Raw genomic sequence first — 21,278 nt, forward strand, 5'->3', positions numbered from 1 at the left:
AAATTGCCACGGCCATCCCAACCTTCGGCAACCGCCACCCTGATCCGTCAGCAGCCATCACCATGGAGACAGGACCCTCCACCAGCAAAGATTAGGACTCCCTGAAAGCTCAGGTGGTTGGCATTTTTTAGCAATGAAGTGTTTTTAACTAAGACATGTACGCTGTTTTTTTAGACATAATGCTTCTGCACACTTAATAGACTTCAGTGTAGAGTAAACATAACTGTTACATGCACTGGGAAACCAAGAAGTTCACCTGACTCGCTTTATTTCAATATTCACTTTACAGCCGTGATCTGGAACCATACACACGGTATCTCTAAGGTATTGCTTATAGAAGGAAAACTGGAAAATCAACAAATACAGGGAGTTACACAACACATTCTTAAACAACCAATAAGTTAAAGAAAAAATACCCTGAGACAGGGGAGCCTACAGGCAGAACATACTGAAAACTACAGGCTCCCACAAATCGCGTTAAGAGTGATGTGTACACAGTAAACGCGTACATTGAAAACAAAGAAAGGCCACAAAGCCCAATGGGTAACCTATCACTACACATTCAGAAAACAGAAAAGTGGGATCCACCCAAAACAAAGCTAGCAGGATAAAGGAAACGATAAAAATTAGATCACGGCTAAGACTTCTTCACACAGACTGCTGGACGTGACGGACCTTTAGACGGACAAGAAAAAAGGGAGGCTCAAGGAAATGCAGAGATGGAGGGGGTGCCTTAGCACCAACAGTACCAGAATCAGAAAGATCAGGGAATAAGAATGCCAGGGAACACCGGACAATCACATGCCAAACTGGACAACCTAGAAGAAATGGACGAATTCCTAAAGCCACACCCCCCCAGACCGAAGTGTGAGGCAACAGAAAAATCTGAGAAAATCAGTAACTACTGAGGACACGGTCAGTCGTTTACCAAAAAAAATTGAAAAATAATAAAATAAAAACCAAAAGACTCCCAATGAAGAAAATCCCAGTACAGTATTTCTTCGCGGTGAACTCCACCAAACTCTGAATGACAAGGGAACACTAATTCTTATCAAAACTTTCCAAAAAACTGCGGTGGATGGTCTAATCTTTCTTTCAACAAAACAGAAAAAAATGCCCGCAGATGTTTTGTTAATTAGTACACACGCACACGTGTATTCCTCTGTAAAAAACACACTCAGGTATTCACGTAAAAAGCCAACTTGCATCAGGATCCGGAAAACTACGTTTTTTAAGTTATTATGAGCATTAATTAATAATTAAGAAAGGCTGTCCCCATTCACGTAAATCCTCCAAGTTTCTTACCTTAAAATACTGTTTTACTTTTTCTTGCAAGAACCCTGGATTCTCCCGGAGGCACTGCCTGAATCGAGCCACCTGACTTCCCAGCTTCAGGAGCTCCACCGGGTCCCCGTCGTGGTTCCAGCAGGGAGCAATGTACTGCAACCGAGAATTTCAAAGCCACAGCGCGCCTCACTCCGTGAGCTCTGCGCTTGCTCAGTCAACAGCAAACGGGACATTTTGCTAAAACACCAGTTTCTGTGTCTAAAAATACCACAGATGACAGTCCAACGCAAAGATTAAGTCATTCCTTGGTCAGGAAAATTTCAGATCCGTTTTTTCTTAATAAAGAACGGGTCTTGAAATAATTTTTAGAAACATAATTACCAACAATCAACAGTTATAAACCTCTATCCGTAAGTATTCTGTGTCAACTTATCTTGCCTTAAAACATAAGATATCAAAAAGCCAATTACACTGGTAAAAAGACACCGCATATCATAAAAGTAAGTTAAAAGTAAACACATCCGATCCAAAATGGCACAGCTTTCAAGGTTCAGATGAGAGGCACTGTGAATATCTGTATCCTCAGCCATCAAATACCCATTGGTCATGAAAGTTAAAGCGGAACAAAACCCACAAACAGACCACGAGAGGAAGGAGGCAGATGAGAAATTACACACAGACGTCAGGGTGAGTCCAAAGCTGACAGACTGATGCTTCATTTGTATTTCGATTTTATGTAGAAGAGCCTCTATTTGATCATCTTCAAATCCTTTCCTAAAAAACAGAGAACGGAGAGGATGATTTGCAATGAGGCACTAAACAACCATAAGTGGACGAATACGCGTTTTAGGAGGAAAAAAGCCCGACAACGCAGCTGGGGTGGGGAGGGGGGGGTCCCGCGTGGAAAGCATGAGGGATGGAGAAGGTCGGCCCGGCGGCGGCCGGCAGCCACACGCACTGGAGTACTTCCTCGATGGTCCCATCGATGATGTCCCGGACGGCCTGGACGTCCTGCTCGGCGACCCCCTGCAGGCCCACGCTGAAGTAGGCCTCCCTCGTGGAGCCGTTGTACCTACGACACAAAGGCAGACCGTGCCGCAGACCGCGCGGCAGACCGCGGACACCTTCCGCGCGCAGTGTGCTCGCTGGAAGATCACGCGCTCTCGACCGCACAGCCACGGATGCTCGAGGCTCCCGCGTCCTCCAAGAAAAAGCCAGTGACGGCGGTGCTCTCGGACAGTTGGTCCGCACACACACGTGCTTGCTGTCACATGCGTGTCCACTTAACATTTCTAAAAACCAATACAATCTGAACTTTATAGAGTTATGGCAAAATTAAATCTAAAAACAGGACTGCTGCGCTTTTACAAAATTTTAAGATTTGAAAGAGTATTCAACAACCTGGCTTTTCAAACGGGCAGCAGTATGCCATCCTGAGATCTTGAACAAGCGATCTTTCTTTTCTCTTTTTCCAAACGTCCCCTCCAGGAGACGGAATTATCTGTACTGGACCCACAATCTAAGGCACAGTTCTGTGCTTGGGGCGGGAGCGGAACCGTCCCGTGACTGTGAGGTGTCAGGCATCCTACATCCTTAACCCCACCCACCAGGTGCCGACACCCCTCCCTAGTCGTGTCGACCAAAAACGTGTCCAGACACCGTCAAATGTCAAAACTGGCCCCGACTGCGACTACTGACCCGATCGTGAAACTTACCCGACATCAGGAGAGAAGTCTGTGCCAAGCCCAGATTCAATTAATGCTTTGTAGAAGGGGGAGTTAGGTCCACTGATCAAGAGTGACGACAGAAGGTTTAACGTGAAGGCTTCAAACGTATCAGTGATGCTTAATGCAAAGGGCAGGGGAGAAAAAGGGAAACCGCTGGCCCTCATTAATGTTTTCAAAATCATTAAAATCACCGATAAATCGACTTTCATTTCCAAAGCTGACCTAATACGAATTCTTACATTTTAACCTCTATTTTTAACTTACATGGATAAGAGAGAATAATTATTTTTTGGTTTGCAAAGTTCTAGTAAACCGCATTATTTTGGGGTCCCAAAACATGAAGCTGATTTAGCCGCGTATCGAATGCTATCATACTGCAGTGCGCCAAGCACTCCGACCTGTATCATCCCAATTACAACTGCACTGTCTACACCTCGACAGGAGCGGCACGGCGGAGGACCCCTTCCTGCCCGCGTGCCCCACGTGTCCACGTCTCCACAACTACAGAATTGTGTGTGTCGTACGTTTTTGTCAAGCCAGCGTTCGCTGTGCTCCTCTCCCGCTCAATGGCACCGGGGATCCCACCCCACAAATGTTAACCGCTGTCCGAGCCACCTTTCTCCACAGAAATAAGCTTTACAATGCAGCGAGAAGAGAAGTTACATTTTTCTGGATAGCTAGTGAAAGTGATTTCCCCAAACCATCCCAGATGCTGCTAAAGCCCTCCCTGACATCCACCGGCTGCTGGACTTGGAAATCCCAACCACCGACCCATTTACACTTGGAGAACTCACCTCCAAAGCTGCTAACCTGCACTTTCCCCAGTTCACAGCGGACACTTACTCTGGTAAGAGGAAGCCGACCCCGACGGTTGTCTGTTTAGAGGAATCTGCAGCCAGTGCGTCTGGGCCACATGTTATCTGGAACTCCCTCTGTAAAGCGACACGATGCTTTAAGTAGGGACAGAGTAGGAAAGACTAGGTTTAATCTAGTAAGTTCCCTGTGTGTGTATAACGTGGCCCAGGAGATGCTTTTCACTAAATTAACTTTCTTTTCAGACACATAACTGTTCCTTAGGCTCAAGAAGCTCTTACGTTCAAGGCAGAGCCCTCAACATTTGAAAATCCTGTGATTAGTATGCAGTTTGGTTCTCCATTTCAATGTACTGAGTGTCTATTCTCTGGATGGGGCACTTACTGGCTTATCCCAAGGCTTCTGAGTGGGCACTGCAGTATTTGGCTTAATTTTCTCAAATTTACTCAGTGCTTCTTCGTGAATTTGTCTCAGATGCTGTTCTAACGGGAAATTGCCATAAGTGAAGAACCTGAAATGTTGAGAGAATATATCAATCTAGCTCAGTTTACACGATTGGGAATCTACACAGATGTCTTTCCGTATAAAATGGAAGGTACACAGAGTAGGAAAACCCTCAGCTCACCTCATCCCACAGACACAACCAGATCCAGTCCCATCTAGGTAAATAACCCAGGAAACCACACGCACACTGCCAGAACAAACGCCACAACTAAACACAGAGAAGAGTACACACTGAAGAGGGAAGGAGGGGCAGAGTCGCTGTGGGAGCTAAATGGACCAGCAGACCGTCTGCTGGAGGAAGGGCCCATGGGCGGGGAGAGGGGACAGAAACAGACTGTCACTCCGGGGAGAGCACATGGAAAGATGAATCCCCGTAATATTTGGCTTTGAAAGTGAGAGGGGCCGGATCTCACGAGTTCTTACAACTAGCGAGACCTAAACCTGGAACTTTAAAAATTGGCAGGCTCTTTCTGGGAGAACCTGGAGGTGATAGGAAGCGGAGTCCCTACCCTTGAAGAGAGGGCATAACAAACAGCCAGTGGAGATAATGCAAAGAAGCAGCAGCTTGAAAAACAGAGGGGCATGCAGGAGGGTGTCAGAGCGTGTTCCGAGGGACAGAGATGACGGGAGACTCCCCCAGGAGCAAAGACCTGCTTACACTGTGCCCCCCGATCCCCCCCGCCCACCTCAGCCCCAGTGCTGGGGATCCCCTCCCACAGGAGCCCAGGGCACACCTTCCCAACACCATGTCTCCTAAATGCATGCTTTACAGGGGTGGCAGCCACAGCAGCCGATCACCTCCAGCGGAGGACACACACCTTGGTAAGACTGCATGCCCCGCACACGCGCACTTTGCAGATCTCCCCAACTGACCCCGGTCTCCCGCACGGCAGCACATCCCCTCTGGCAGAGGACCAGTGTCGCCTTGTTAAAAGTGTGCACCTGCCCACTACTTTCAAGAGCGGGGGACTTTCACACAGAACGGATACTGAGAGCGAGACAATGAGGACACACAGGAATGTGTCCCAACTGAAAGAATGAGACAAAATGACAGCAAGAAACCTAAGCAAAATGGAGAAAAGCAACGTGACTGCTAGAGAATTGAAGGTAATGGTCATAAAGACACTCCCTGGACTTGAGAAAGGAGAGGAAGACCTCAGTGAGGCCCCAGCACAGATCAGAAAGGACCAATCAGAGATGAAGAGCACAACAGGTGAAACTGAAATATTCTAGGTGGAAGAAATAGCAGACTGGAGGAAGCAGAAGAAGGAATCAGCAACCTGGAGGACAGAGCAATGGAAAGTCATCAATCAATCTGAGCGGGTGAGAGAAAAGAATTCTGTAAACGACAACAGACTTAGGGAACTCAGTGACATCATCAACTGTAGTTAACATCTGCATTTTAGGGATTCCAGAGGAAGAAGAGAGAAAAGGGGGCATAAAGGTTATCTGAAGAAATAACAGCTGAAAACTTCCTTAATCTGGGGGAAGAAATCCAGATCAAGGAGGCCCAGAGAGCCCCGAACATAATCAACCCAAGGAGGTCCACACCAGGACACCTAGTAATTAAAATAGAAAAAAAAAAGTGATAAAGAGGAAATTTTAAAAGTCATGAAATAAAGTTACATACAAAGGAAACCCCGTTAGGCCATTAGTGGATTTTTCAGCAGAAACTTTGCAGGCCTGAAGGGAGGTTCATGATGTATTCAACAGTGCTGAAAGGAAAAAATCTGCAGCCAATGACAATCTGTCCAGAAAGGCTATCATCATAACAGAATGAGAGATAAAGAGTTTCTCAGATAAACAAAAATTAAAGAAGTTCATGACTACTAAACTAACCCTACAAGATGTTAAAGGGGACTCTGAGTGGAAAGGAAAGACCATTAATGACAGTAGGAAAATTAAGAAACACAACAGCAGTAAAAACAAGTATATCTGTAAAAATCAGTCAAGGGACTCACAACATAAAAGGATGTAACATATGACACGATATATCCAAAATATGGGGGAGGGATAAAAAATGGGTTTAAACTTAAGCAACCATCAACTTAATATAGACTGCTATGTGCTAAAGAGGACATATACAAACCTAATGGTAACTGTTTATCAAAATCCAGTAACAGATGTGAAAAGAAAAAACAAAAAAGAATCCAAGTACATCACTAAAGAAAACCAACTTAGAGTGAGAGAAGAACTAGAAAAATAATCATAAAACAAGTAACAAACTGGCAGTAAGTACATACCTATCAATAATTGAATATACATAACCAAATACTCCAATTGAAAGATACAGGGTGATGGAATGCATAAAAAACCAAAAACCATCTATATGCTGCCTACATGAGACTCATTTCAGACTTAAGGACACCTGCAGACTGAAAGTGAGGGGAAGGAGAAACATCTATCATACAAATGGAAGTGAAAAGAAAGCCATGGTAGCAATACTTACATTGGATGAAATAAACTTGAAAACAAAGTCTGTAACAAGAAACAAAGAAGGGCACTATATAATCATAAAGGGAACAACCCAACAAGAAGTCAGAACAATTATAGGGGCACCTGGGTGGCTCAGTCAGTTAAGTGTCTGACTTTGGTTCAGATCATGAACTTACGGTTCATGGGTTCGAGCCCCACATCGGGCTCTGTGCTGATAGCTCAGAGCCTAAAGCCTGCTTCCAATTCTGTGTCTCCCTCTCTCTGTGTCCCTCCCCCACTTGCAGTCTTTCTAAAATAAATGTTAAAAAAAATTTTTTTTAAAGAAGATATAACAACTATAATATTAATGCACTCAACACAGAAGCACCCAATACATAAAGCAGCTAATAAGAAACATAATGGAAGTAATCGATAGTAACACAGTAATAGTAGGGAACTTTAACACCCCACTTACATCAATGGACAAATCATCTAAACAGAAAATCAAAAAGAAACTGTGGTTTTGGACGTTATGCTGGACCAGATGGATATAACATATATTCAGAACATTCCATCCTAAAACAGCAGGATACACATTATTTTCAAGTGCACATGGAATATTCTCCAGAATAGATCACATATTATGGCACAAAACAAGTCTCAACAAACTCAAAAAGACTGAAGTCATACCATACATCTTTTCTGACCATAACACTATGAAACTAGAAATCAATCACAAGAAAAAAACCAGAAAGAGCACAAATATATGGATGCTAAATAATGTGCTACTAAAAAATGAATGAGTCAACCAAGAAATCAAAGAGGATATCAAAAAAGACATGGAAACAAATGAAAATGAAAACACAATGGTCCAATCCTTTGGTTGCTATAAACCAAAAGCAGTTCTAAGAGGGAAGTCTATAGCAATACAGGCCTACCTCAAGAAGCAAGAAAAACCTCAAACAGACAACCTAACCTTACACCTGAAGGAGCTAGAAAAATAACAAAGAAAACGCCAAACCAGCAGATTAAAGGAAATAATAGATTAGAGCAGAAATAAATGATACACAAAACTAAAAAAATAGAATACATCAATGGAACCAAGGGCTGGTTCTTTCAAAAGATCAACAAAACTGATAAACCTTTAGATGGACTCATCAAAAAAGGGAGGACTCAAACAAAATCAGAAACGAGACAGAAGTAACAACCAGCACCACAGAAATTCAAAGGATTATAAGAGAACATTATGAAAAACTATATGCCAACAAATTGGACAACCTAGAAAAAATGGATAAATTCCTGGAAACATATAAACTACCAAAAACAGAACAGAAAATTTGAACACACCAATAACCAGGAAAGAAACTGAGTCAGTAACTGAAAACCCCCTATAAACAAAAGTCTGAGACCAGATGGCATCATAAGCGAATTCTACCAAACGTTTAAAGCAGGGTTAATAAATATTCTTCTCAAACTTTTCCCAAAAATAGATGAAGGAAAACTTCCAAATTCATTCTATGAGGCCAGCATTACCCAATACCAAAACCAGAAAAAAATATCACACACAAAAAAAGAGAACTACAGCCATTATCTCTGATGTACACAGACACAAAAATGCTTAACAAAGTATTAGCAATCCAAATCTAACAATGTATTTAAAAAATTCTTCCCCGTGATCAAGTGGGATTTATTCTCAGGATGCAAAGATGGTTCAAGATTCACAAATCAATCACTGTGCTACATCACACATCAGTAAGAGAAACGATAAAAGGGGCACCTGGGTGGCTCAGTTAAACGTCTGACTCTCGGTTTCAGCTCAGGTCGTGATCTCATGGTTCATGAGGTCAAGCCCCGCGGCAGGCTCCACGCTGCCAGCGTGGAGCCTGCTTGGGATTCTCCCTCTCAGCCCCTCCCCCACTCACGCATGTGCTCACTCTCTCTCACTTTCAAAATAAACTTAAAAAAAAAAAAAAAGATTAAAAACCATAAGATCATCCGACAAAGAACAACATCCATTAATGATAAAAACCCTCGACAGAACAGGTTTCAGGGAAACCCCTCAACATAACAGAGGCCATGTATGAAAAACCACCAGCTAACGTCATACTGAATGAGCTTTTTCCCCAAAGTCAGGATGAGAATGTCCACCCTGGTCACCACACATTTATTCAACACGGCACTGGAAGTCCAAGCCACAGCACTCAGACAAGCAAAAGGGATAAAAGGCGTCCAGACTGCGAAGGAAGAACCAAAACTTTCAGTGTTTGCAGATGACGCATTATGCAATACAAGACCCTAAAGACCCCACCAAAACCTGCGAGAACTGATACGTGAATTCAGCAAAATTACAGGACACAACATCAACATACAGAAGTCTGTTGCGTTTCTACACGCTAATAACGAAATAGCAGAAAAAGAAATTTTGTGTAAGAAAATCCCATTTACAATTGCACCAAAAATAATAAAATACCTAGGAAAAAACTTAACCAAGGAGTGGAAGATATGTACTCCAAAGACAATATACAAAACTGACGAGGGGCGCCTGGGTGGCTCAGTGGGTTGAGCATCCGACTTCGGCTCAGGTCATGATCTTGCAGTCTGTGAGTCCGAGCCCCGCATCGGGCTCTGAGCTGACAGCCTGTTTCGGATTCTGTGTCTTCCTCTCTCTCTGCCCCTCCGCCACTCATGCCCTGTCTCTCTCTCTCTGTCAAAAATAAATAAACATTAAAAAAATTAAAAAAAAAACAAAACAAAACAAAACAAAAAACTGATGAAACAAATTGAAGACGACACAAACAAATGGAAAGACAGCCCATGCTCAGGGATTGGAAGAACACTGTTAAGATGTCCACACCACTCAAAGCCATTACAGATTTAATGCAATCCCTATCAAAACACCAATATTTTTCAGAGAACTACAATAATCCTAAAATTTGTATTGAACCACAAAAGAACCCCATATATTATCCAGTAATCACACTATTATTTCCTCCAAGATACAAAAACAGATTCAAAGGGATATAGGTAGGTAGCCCTGTGTTTATTGCAGCATAATTATTTATGGAAGTCCCAAAGTGTCCACCGACAGATGGATAAGGAAAACGCAGTGTGCATATTAATACACACATATACACAGAATGGAACGATAAGAAAGAATGACATTTCGCCATTTGCAACGACACGGATGGAGCTAGAGAAAATAATGCGAAGGAAAATACTCCAGTCAGAGAAAGACAAACACCATGTGACTTCATTCATTTGTAGAACTTAAGAAAGAAAACAAATGAACAAAGGGGGAAAAAAAAAAAGGAGACAAACCAAAACAACGGTCTTTATTTAATTTTTTTTAGTTTTAAGTTTCTTTTGAGAGAGGGAGAGGGAAAGGGTGAGCTCGCTTGCATGTGAGCAGGGAAGGGGCAGAGAGAAAGAGAGAGAATCCCAAACAGACCTCACACAGTCAGCAAAGAGCCCAACGTGGGGCTCGAATGCACAAACCACAAGATCACGACCTGAGCCAAAATCAAGAGTCCGGCACTTAACTGACTGAGCCCCCCAGGCACCCCCAAACCAGAACAAGTCTTAACGGCAGAAAAGGAACAGACGGTAGCCAGAGGGGAGGTGGCTGGGCGTGAAAGGGGCGACAGGAGCCCCGATGGGCACCGACTGATGTGTGGAACTGCCTGAAACTCCTACAACGAGACGCTGACCAGAGTAGAACTAAAGTGAAATGTAAAAATGGAAGTTATGCACCGAGAGCGGCTAATGACGAATGTGTCCCCTACTGAGATGAAGTCTGTATAAAAACACATTTTTTTCACTTACTTTATAACTACAAAGACCAAATACAGGCTTTTGATCTTGTTATAAAATAGATGGCTCAAACACAACATAAATTATGCAGAAAGATGTAGTTAAATGAAAACCTGCCAAAAGTTTATTTTAAACATACTATATAAAGGTGTTCCAACAACGAAGTAAGTTGCACGCTGAAACGTTTCACGGCCTTAGCTACAGGAATGCAGTCCTCCGTCACGCTGACAACTGAAGAAGTTCACAAAGTTTAGACCAAGCCTACAAATTCCAGATTACATGTTTTTAAGACAGCACATTCATCCAGGGGGCAAAGGGCACAAAGACAGAGTTGATCTGGTTTTTTTTTTGTTTTTTTTTTAGTACATTGTTCTCCGAGCGAAGATTCACGGATACGGAAATCAGAGTGGTGGCTGCCAGAAGGAGGGGGTGGGCGAAACGGGTCAAAGGGGTCCAAAGTTGCAGTTGTAAGGCGAGTGAGTCCCCGGGATATAAAGGACAGCATGGTGAGCATAGGTCACCACAGTGGACTGCGTGTGACCCGCGTGACCCAAACCACCTTGCTGCACACCTAAACCTAATGCAATGCCATCTGTCAGCTATATCCCAATGAGATGAATAAATCAGATTTTGAGAACTAATATCTGAAAGATCCTTTGGAACTCTCCACTCGTGGTTTCCAGAGTGACAACCAGTAAGCAGCAGCATCCTTGGCGTCCATGGAGACCCCGGGCCCTAAAGACCATGGCTGCCTCCATGCAGCCACAGGGCTCCTTACACGAAGAACTGACCACAGATCTGGAGCAGGATGCGCCTGGATCAGGGCAGGGGGACAGAAGCTAGTACTGAAGACCAAAGAAGCCGTAAGAAAGAGAAGACAATTAAATGACTTTCCTCGGGCCACAGTTGAAACAATTTGAGCAAAAGGGGAAAAAAAAAAGACAACAGATCTCATTTGATTATATAATCTCAACTATACACATATACAAAAATATTTCTATGAGGTCATCGTGGTATTACAACAAAACAGGCCAACATTTATAAAAACAAAGCGTCTTCCGTCATCCCTGGAGGAGCTACGTCACCATCTCCCCCTAGAACAGCTGAGGAAGCAGCAGGCACCCGCCCTTGCCCTCAGACTGTACTTCAGGGTGACCCGGTGGCCCCTACTGAGGAGGGAAGTGCCTCCTCACGAGGTCCAGCTGCTAAACGTAAAAGAAATTAGAGAGTTCTTCGGAAAACTTTGCCAACTCTACGAAAGGAAGTGCTCCAGGCAATAAACATGGGTCAGTCCATAAGTAAATAAACACACAGACAAGGAACAGAATATTCACAGGATCCCACAACACCAACCCGCCAGATGTGTCTACACGGAGAAAACCAGCTGTACAAAATACACGGGCCTCGTCTGGGCCGGACGACCATTCTGGCGACCACCTGAAAATCCGGAAGGAAGTACTCGGTGCTTTCAGGCAAGCATCAGCTAATGTGGATTCGGTACTTCAGCAGGGCACATCCTTGTGCTCCAGGGACACAAACTTCACTATTAAAAGTAAACCACCAGGACCCCTGGGTGGCTCAGTCGGTTAAAGCGTCTGATTTCAGCTCAGGCCATGATCTCACGGTTGGTGGGACTGAGCCCCGCGTCGGGGTCTGCACTGACAGCACGGAGCCTGCTTGGGAGTCTCCCTCTCTCTCTGCCCCTCCCCTGCTTTCACGCTCTCTTTCCCAAAAATTAAAAAAACACAAAACTTTAAAAAAAGATAACAATAAAAAGTTCTCGCCACAGACTTTCAGAATGAGCGTCCACGTACGCGAGAGGGGCAATCCATTGAGAATCATCTAACCTTACAGAGTTCTTGAGCAAACAGTTCTTGGCCACACGTGAGAGAAGCCGTGTCATTTACTGTATGCAAACAACTCGGAATCAACCCACCATTAACTCAGCTTTAAAACTGAAACATTACCTAGCATTACTAGGGTGATAATGGGTGGCGTGGAACTGTTTAAGCTGCTCCCACGTGAGGTCTGGGATGCACAACGGATGGCCCCCGGAGATGACCGAGTACGTGTGGTCAGGCAGGAGTCGGTTCTGAAGGTGCTGCGAGAATATCCTCTCGTTATCTGTCTTCAAATGAAAAAAATTATACACAGAAGTGTGAAATAACGCACACTGTTACATTACAACATAGCAAATTACTAACCCTCTGGGCGATACACCTGTAACACCTTGTGATCCAAACTGTGACGACGGAAACAAGGCCGTGGGTGCAGACACTGTCTAGCAAAGTCCACCCAGGGTTTCTGCACAGGACCCAGGGATGACGTGTCTCAGAAAAGAAAACTCACTATGCAGTGTGCATGGCCCACAGCAAGTGCACAGCGGAGCCCCGGGCAGCGGTGTGCACAACAGTGCTCAAGAGTCCCTGCCGCGAGCTGCAGGGGGGTGGTCCATGGGCTTCCGGAGCAAAGGCTGTCACTCTAACTTGAATTTCCAGAAGGTGCTGGAAGGCACGGGGCCCGAACCAAGTATTAATGGCTAAGGAAGCAGCACGGGGCAGGAAAGCAGCCCGCGTCAGGGCAGAACTCCAAAGTGCTGGAAGGCTGTGAGGACGGGGCCCGGAGAGAGGCTCTCACGCCACCTGGTCTCCAGAGCCTCATATCCTAAAACTCAGGGAGGCCCCCAAAGAGCTTTCCATGAGGTGGGTTTCCTGATTACACAGGAGTGTGTGTACACATAGTCTTTCTGTTACAAATTAAAGCTGAGACCTCTTAAAAAAGTTACCTGTTCACTCATGATCTTAACCCATCACTACACGTTAGCAAACATTTTTTAACAAAACAGAAATATCACTGAGAAGAATAGCACTGTTTCTGCACATTCTGCAAATAAATCTTCTTAATGTCTGGCTTAACAGGAGACTGCTGGATTTTCCTATCTGCTTCCAGATCCGATAAATGCTATCACACAACACGTAACACAGGCTCGGGAACTGCACTTGGGCAAGAACGAGCAAAAATGGCCATGTCCTAGCACTGCCGCGCGCACTTTTATCTCCCAGACTCCCGCAGACCAGATGCCAGGGCCCGAGACCGCAGTGGGGGAGCTGCTGGTCTGGAACACCGGGTCCTAGAAAATCGGGAGCTTGGCCATCTCGTCTTATGGGCGGTGCTCACTGCACAGTCCCCTGGCTAGTTCAACAGGGCCCGCGCCGTAAGCACATTAAATGACATGAGAGAACGTCGACTCTCCCCCAGACCCTTTTATGTTCCGATATTTTAGACGGAAATATCATTTCTACACAATTTTACAAAAGGAAAAAACTCACAAATGCTCCCTTCATCTCATTAAAGACGACTCCTTTGAAGGTCAGGGGTGTCTGGGGGTCCCTCGGATTCTCATGTTCCAGTCGCCATCCTTCCTGCCTAAATAACAATCAATGATTACACAGTGACAGGGACTCTTAACACTGAAGTCCAAATCCATCTGTCCTCACTCACCAGAAATCTAGTTCCCGCAAGCAGGGAAAAAAGGTTGCATCCAAGTACACAGACAGGAGATTCTGGAAGTCCTTGGGATTTTGTGTGGAGAACGGGTACAGAGTATAATCGCTAGCTGGGTACAAATGAAAAGATTTTAAAACTCGCCAGATGCCCGGAGCATTGGCCACTTGCAGCCTCCCCCCCCCACCCCCACCCCGCCCCCCGCCAACAGGGACCCCTCACTGCCCAGGGCGCAGAGGCCACACCTCACGCGCCTAGAAAGACGACCTCATCCACAGAGAGCTGATGCCATGCGCGTTCGCCGCAGCCCTCAGCGCACTTCCCTGCACACCATCAGTCTATTGGCTGCCCTGTTTCCAAGCCCCGCCACCAGGGCATTAATGTGACGCTACAGATGTCAAATTTTGTAGCAAACTTCCCAGAAACCTCTCAGCTGCCCCTCCCCGAAGACTCCAGTTTGTATAAACCGACCCCCATGCGGCTTTCCTGGAAGACTAAACTTCCAGCAGGCTAGGGAATGGCAAATCCGTGCCGGTCCACAGCTGCCGGCTCCCCTCTCGCCAGCGAGGATCCCGGTGGGTGCGGCAGCCAGGCCCAGCGCGGCCCCGGTCCCAGACGCCAGCTGACCTGTGAAGGCGTTCATGAAAGTGGACAGGGACCTATTCAGCATCTTGAAGAAGGGGTCTCTGCACGGGTACTTCTGAGAGCCGCACAGGACCGTGTGCTCCAGGACGTGCGGGACGCCGGTGCTGTCCAGGGGGGTGGTGCGGAACTGCACGCTGCGGCAAAGACCAGACGGCAGGCGGCAAGGTCAGGCGGGTGGCACGGCACACTTTCCAAGCCTGGGACACCCGCGGCCACCAGATCTGGTCACCGTAACATCGTAACCCTTCGCGAAAACAGTCTCGACCACAGCGTACGAAATCGCTAATTCAGGCTGCAAACTTGCACGAGCTGTGGCTCTAGACACAAATCCACTCACCTTCTCCCCATGTTTTCAGGATGCAGCCAACAAAACTAAAACATTCGTGAACCGGGACCTTTAACCACGTAACGGAGGGCAGACGTTCTCGGTGGAGACGCTCGAGAACGTGCTCCCAAGATGCACCACACACCTGAACAAGTTGTTTGTGTCTTCCCGGGCCAAGTGCAAGTATTTGGCTCCTGTGCTGTCATGGCTAAGCTTCACCGCGGTCAGGGACAGTTCAGGGATGTCCGTTACCTGAATGAATAAATACGCAAACAGCTAGACTCAGATGGAAAAGCGCTCAGGGCAGTGACGTTCACTGCGCTGCGGGGCCTGGCCTGACTGCCTTTAATCAGGCAGCACCAGGAGGCTGGCACGGTGGGGCTGGGGGCACATCAGAAACCACCTCGTTCAGACCCTAAACCTTATGAACAAGCCAAGGGCTGACAATCCTATGCATCTCTTCTTTCTGAACGCTTACTGTTTGAGAGACATTTTCCCAAGAGTTTACGGGTCATCCTGTGAGAGAGGGATCTTCAGCCCCATCTACAGACGAAAACATTGAGGCACAGCGCTGTGGCCATAGAGCGGTAGTCCAACTCCATCCATCACACCAGGCCGCCCTGGAGGAGTCCTACTCCCACTGGCAATGCCCACTGTGTGGCTTCCTTTTACACACACCAGCTCGGGAAAGCGCACAATGGCCCTGCTGGGAGCTCAGTGCTGGAGCGCCCTTGGCCTGGGACAGAACTTTGCTGTGTCTGGTTCACAGAGTTCTAAGGACCAGTTACCTGCTCCTAGCGGGAGGGTCCAGGAGGGTCCAAATCACCTCCGATAAAAACAAACGCATCCTGGGACACCCGGGTGGGTGGCTCAGTTGGTTAAGCAACTGACTCTTGATCTTGGCTCAGGTCATGATCTCACAGGTTCACGAGATGAAGCCCCATGTCAGGCTCTGCAATGACAGCATGGAGCCTCCTTGGGATTCTCTCTCTCTCTCTCTCTCTCTCTCTCTCTCAAAATGGATAACCATTTTTTTAATAATAACAAAAGAATAAGTTCTTACGTAAAACACTTCTAGATAATTTTCCCTCCAAGCATCTGCAGTTCTAGAAGACCAGACCATGCCTGCCTCCTCCCCTGACAGGCTAAAAACAGGCTCTTCCTTTTTAAACTTGCGCGTATTTTGGAGCTCCTGGGTGTCTCAGTCAGTTAAGCATCCAACTTTGACTTCGGCTCAAGTCATGATCTTGCGGTCCATGAGTTCGAGCCCCGCGTCGGGGCTGTGTGCCGACAGCTCAGAGCCTGCTTCGGATTCTGTCTCCCTCTCTCTCTACCCCTCCCCCGCTCACACTGTCTCTCTCTCTCTCTCTCTCAAATAAATAAAACATTAAAAAATTTTAAGGGAAAAAACACAAACGCAACCTCACCCCCAAGATGGTAGTCTCCTATCTACGAAAGCCTGCACAAAGGCACTTCAGAAACGGCTGTATCGTCCCCACCGTGCCGGGGGCTCCTCCCCCCCAATCACAATAGAGCATCACTATGACAACCACACTGTTTATCACCCCCACTTTCCAGGGGCTGTCTGTGCTTACAGCAAGCTGCCAGCAGGACAGAGATTAGAACCCGGGTGTCCTGAGTGTGTTCTGGGGACCGCCCACGCAAATGACGTTGCTTAAAGAGGCCTGTACTACCTGCTGAGCTTACAACCATTAAATTATTTATATCTTACTTTGTAAGAGATGATCAATGTGTTTACAATCAGTCACTATGTGAACTGTCTGCCCCCTAACAGCTTTCATGGTGACTGCTTCTCAAACAAGGATCATATTTTATCATAAATCTCTATAAAACTTGAAAAATAGAGGAAAGAACTCTGAATGAGGTCCTCAGGAACAGTAACTACTTGGACCGCACGAAGGCCCTCCCTCGCCCGCGTCAGGAGCCCCTCACCCAAGCTGCACCACTGCCCGTTCCCGAGCCCTGCGGGGAACTGCTGTCCCTGCGTGTCCAGCCTACGGGGAGGCAGCTGTCCTTACACACCGCTCCCTTCTCCCGGAACCTGCCCCCTCCCGCCCCCCATCCTTTTGCTCCCGCACTCCCACCAGGATGCCCAGCCAGTTCTCCTTGTATCACAGCTGCACCTGTGTCCCCCTGGGCTGCGAGCTGCCCGCCCTTCCCTGCGCTAAGTGCTACCCACAGCATGAGGCCGACGGCCAGTCAATGATGTGAAATACATAGTTTTCGATCACTGTGTAAAAGAAAAAAAAAAAACGAATGTGAACACAAAATTAAATAAATGCAGGACCACAATCCATCTTCTATAATTCTGAAACCCCAATGGCTCGAAACCAAAGTTTTTGCGTAAGTGCGGAACAAACTCGTGCTAGGAACACGCAGCCCCACGTACACGTGGGACAGATGTGAGCCGTCTTCACTCAGCGCAGAGAACAGTCAGGTGTCTGGGTGCAGAAACATCAATGGGCTGGACTCACTTTCTAAAACCTAAAGAGGCATTGGGTTGGAGGGGTTGGGATCAGGGAAGGGCCGGGGAACTGCACTTATCGAAGCATCGGGAAATCCCTTCGCTGGCAAACTCCACTTGGTCGAGCCCACTGTGATTCGGGCGAGCCAGGGCCTGGGACAGAGACTTCAAGGGTGTGTGGGTGGCGCAGCAAGGCGGGCCCGCGCACCTGGCTGACGGTGAAGCCGTGGATCCGCTCCCCCACCTCGTGCTGCAAGGCGCGCTCACAGGCTGCGGTGCCCCTCCTCCTCCGGGCTCCCAGGCTGGCACTGCCCCGTGGAAGGAAAGCAATCGAGGTTAGACGCTTCTGCAGGACGCTGTGTGGCTAACGTAATTCTGCAACATCATGAGGGCATTTGTACGGACAAAGACATTTCAAAGAAAAAGTAAGCCTTACATTTTCCAAACATCTCAGAAAACGCACTTCTGCAGTTTTTAGTAAAGTTGTTTCAGTTTGAAGACCTTTGTCTCAACTCAGCTGAAGCTTCACTATATCAAGCTAATAAATGCATGTTGCAAGCCTTTTATACGTCAACACTCGTAAGTAACTGTAACATGATTACGATACCAATTTCCCTCACCTGCACCAAAAACCATTCTCACATGACACGACATTTCCCATGTAGGTACACGATGTGGCCTCAAACTCCTATTACACATCTACTGAACTGGTAAAAAGCAAGAAGGCTCGCTTCACGGGGAGCTCCTACACTGCAATTAGGTGTGCAAATGGTAACAATCCTGGAATAACATTTGGCATCATTTAAGTGAGAATCACTGGGGCGCCTGGGTGGTTCCGTCGGTTGAGCATGTGACTTGATGTGCGCTCAGGTCATGGTCTCACGTTGGTGGGATGGTCGGGCTCTTCGCTGACTGCGCACAGCCTGCTCGGGACTCTCCCTCTCCCTCTCCCCGCCCCTCCCCTGCTGTCTCAAAATAAATAAATAATCTTTCAAAATAACGCACTTGGAAAAAAAAAAAAAACCAAGAACTGATGGTGGCCAGAGGGGAGGGGGTGGGGGTGAAACAAAACAGCGGCTGCCATGTAGCTACTGTGTGACTGGAACTTAATTTTGTATATGCACATACACACGTAGACGTATCAAGAGGAGCAGGAACAGACCAGAGAGCAATCGCACCTAAGAGGGCGGGAGAGTCAGTCGTTTGGAGGCGATCTGGGTAACGGTGACACGACCGCACCGTATGCTTGCTTTATAGAGTTTTCTACGTTAGCATTGTCTGACACAAGTTATTTCCTTTGAGATATGCGCAGAAAAGGAAAACAACAACAACAACGCTGAGTCGGTCGCCATCAGGCAACACCACCAAGATGAGCCGTCACCTTCCTGACTCAGCCAATTCCACGATCACAGAAGAGGATTTGCAGGTGTTCTTTACCATCAAGAGCACAGCCACAAAGAGCAAATGCTGGCGCCGGGCACGCAGAAGCAGCCCAGCACCTCGGTACTCTCTGGTCACCGGCGACTCATGTGAGGCCCCTGCCGCCATACTCACACGAGGCACCAGGACACCCCCATGCTTCTAAACCGCACCACCCTTCACACAGGGTTCTGCGAATCAGCAGGGATCTCATCTACACCCTCCTGGCGCACCACCATCACTCAAGGTTGGAGTGGATCTTTTCTCCATGAACCGAGTCCATTTCTGGAAGCTACAGCTGTATTAAGAACACCGCAGCTCAGGGGCACCTGGGTGACTCAAGCGGTTAATTAAGCATCTGACTTCGGCTCAGGTCATGGTCTCACGGGTTCGTGAGTTCGAGCCCCGCGTCGGGCTCTGTGCTGACAGCTCGGAGCCTGGAGCCTGCTTCGGATTCCGTGTCTCCCTCTCTCTCTGACCCTCCCCTGCTCACACTGTGTCTCTCAATAGCAAATAAACGTTAAAAAAAATTAAAAAGAAAAAAAAAAAAAGAACACCGCAGCTTAAATAAGAACTCCGTGTGGAAGCCTCAGGTGTCTCGAGGACTCCCTGCCCACAAGAACTGGTGACATGGGGGCAGCCAGGTTAATGAGAACCGCAAGCCTCCAATTACTTTAATCACGCCTATTAAAATCCACATCAATGCCCATTTTCACTTCAAAAGCCCCGACAACCGCACACAGGGCCACCCACTCTGGGATCGCCCAAGGTCCCAGGGGTAAGGCCTCCTTGGGCCAGGACCCGCTTTGCCCAGACTTCAGGCTGCAGGTCCCAACCCTGGCAACTGGACAGGAACCTCTTTCCTTTGCTAGGGAGAAGCGATGGGAGGATGCCTGTGCCGTCCCTCATCCAGGCTCTGCAAGACTCCTGGGTCGGGCTTCGGGATCCCGGGGCTATGGGCCTCAGAGTAGGGCTCCGGGCTCCCCGGGAGAAAGGTCTCCGGGTCCGGGCTCCCCGAGAGTGGGGTCTCAGGGTCGGTCTCCGGGTTCCCCGGGAGAAAGGTCTCCGGGTCCGGGCTCCCCGAGAGTGGGGTCTCAGGGTCGGTCTCCGGGTTCCCCGGGAGAAAGGCCTCCCGGGCTCCCGGCTCCCCGGGCGATGGGCCTCAGGGTCGGGCTCCGGGCTCCCCAGGTGAAGGGTCTCCGGGTCCGGGCTTCCCGGACGAAGGGTTTCGGGTCGGGCTCCCTGACGATAGGCCCTGGGGTCAAGGCTCCCCAAGGGGAAGGGTCTCGGTCGGGGCCCGGGCTCCCAGAGCAGGGAGCGGTGGTGAGGCCCTTCAGGGTCCGGACGACACCACAGAGCCTCCCGGAGTCTCCCCGCTGTCGGGACCGCCCCTTCCTCCCTCTCTCCCACCCGCCTGCTCTCACCCGCCCCTCAGCCGCTCCAGCAAGCTGCGCGTCCGCACGCCGCCGCGCCACATGGCTTGTGACTAGCACACGGGGCCGGACGCAGCTTGATTTATCCCGACGCAGGGCGCGGGGGCGAGACGCACCCGCCGCGACTGCCATTGGTCAACGGGCACGGCGACGTTCTCTCCAATAGGCTGCCGAGGAAAGGGGCGGGCTCCTGATGCGGCGGGGCGGGACTCGAGGGCGGTGGGCACGGAGTGGGCCAAGGCGGTAGGGGGCGGAACGTCGCGGGCGTCGGAGCGTCGGAGCGCGGCGGGGGCGGGGCCCGCGTGAGGAGTCCTGGGCGGGAGAGGGGTGGAGTCCCGCGGGAGGGAGGGCGGCCGCTGGGCGCGGAGTCCGGGACTTGAGGAGGAGCGTGCAGGGTAGGGGGCGGGGACTGTGCCGGGGAGGGGCGGGGGCTGGGCCGGGAGGAGCGGGGAACCGTTCCGGGGGGGGGCGGGGGCTGGGCCGGGAGAGGAGGGGACTATGCCGGGGAGGGGCGGGGCTTGAGGGGGACGAGCGGGGACAATGGTGTCGAGGGGCGGAGACTGCGTGGAACAGGAGGGGACTGCGCTACGAAGGGGAGGGGACTGTACTGTTGAGGGGCGGGCCTTGCACGGGAGGGGCTGGGGCTGGGGCTGGGGCTGGGCCAGGAGGGGCGGGCGTACACTGCAAAGTCGAGGGGCGGGCCTTGCAGGGGAGGGGCGGGCTCACGCTGGCCGGGTGAGAGGCCGGTTCCTCACGCCTCCGTGTGGGCGTCGTCTCCTGGAGAAGGTTGTGCGCCTGCGCTGTGGGCGCTCACAGGTCTAACTGGAGCAGTTAAGTGAGAGTAGGGCCTCCAGGCGCCTTAACCCTTGCTACCTGGCTTTGTGGAAAGGGCCCGAGGCCTGCGCAAGAAG

At 48.7% G+C, this 21,278-nt stretch overlaps 1 protein-coding gene across 2 annotated transcripts in view; it reads right to left on the bottom strand.

Moving 5' to 3' along the window:
* PITRM1 (pitrilysin metallopeptidase 1) overlaps positions 1-20,488 on the bottom strand; it is a 43,326-nt gene extending 22,838 nt beyond the window's left edge. Inside the window, exons 1-13 of one of the 2 annotated variants that reach the window (XM_060659398.3) lie at positions 20,359-20,488; positions 17,724-17,823; positions 15,176-15,282; positions 14,688-14,839; positions 14,058-14,172; positions 13,886-13,982; positions 12,524-12,684; positions 4,212-4,338; positions 3,858-3,946; positions 3,003-3,131; positions 2,246-2,359; positions 1,965-2,061; positions 1,306-1,440 (exon numbers count right to left, since the gene is read on the bottom strand). In XM_060659398.3, coding sequence (XP_060515381.3) covers positions 1,306-1,440; positions 1,965-2,061; positions 2,246-2,359; positions 3,003-3,131; positions 3,858-3,946; positions 4,212-4,338; positions 12,524-12,684; positions 13,886-13,982; positions 14,058-14,172; positions 14,688-14,839; positions 15,176-15,282; positions 17,724-17,823; positions 20,359-20,411 — 1,476 coding nt within the window. In that variant the 5' untranslated portion in view covers positions 20,412-20,488. The remainder of the gene's footprint in view (positions 1-1,305; positions 1,441-1,964; positions 2,062-2,245; positions 2,360-3,002; positions 3,132-3,857; positions 3,947-4,211; positions 4,339-12,523; positions 12,685-13,885; positions 13,983-14,057; positions 14,173-14,687; positions 14,840-15,175; positions 15,283-17,723; positions 17,824-20,358) is intronic. The other variant, XM_060659399.3, reaches the window with a different exon arrangement.
* Between the last annotated feature and the right edge of the window lie 790 nt (positions 20,489-21,278).

The sequence above is a fragment of the Panthera onca genome, chromosome B4 (assembly GCF_046562875.1).
Source record: "Panthera onca isolate mPanOnc1 chromosome B4, mPanOnc1 haplotype 2, whole genome shotgun sequence".
NCBI classification, from domain to species: domain Eukaryota; kingdom Metazoa; phylum Chordata; class Mammalia; order Carnivora; family Felidae; genus Panthera; species Panthera onca.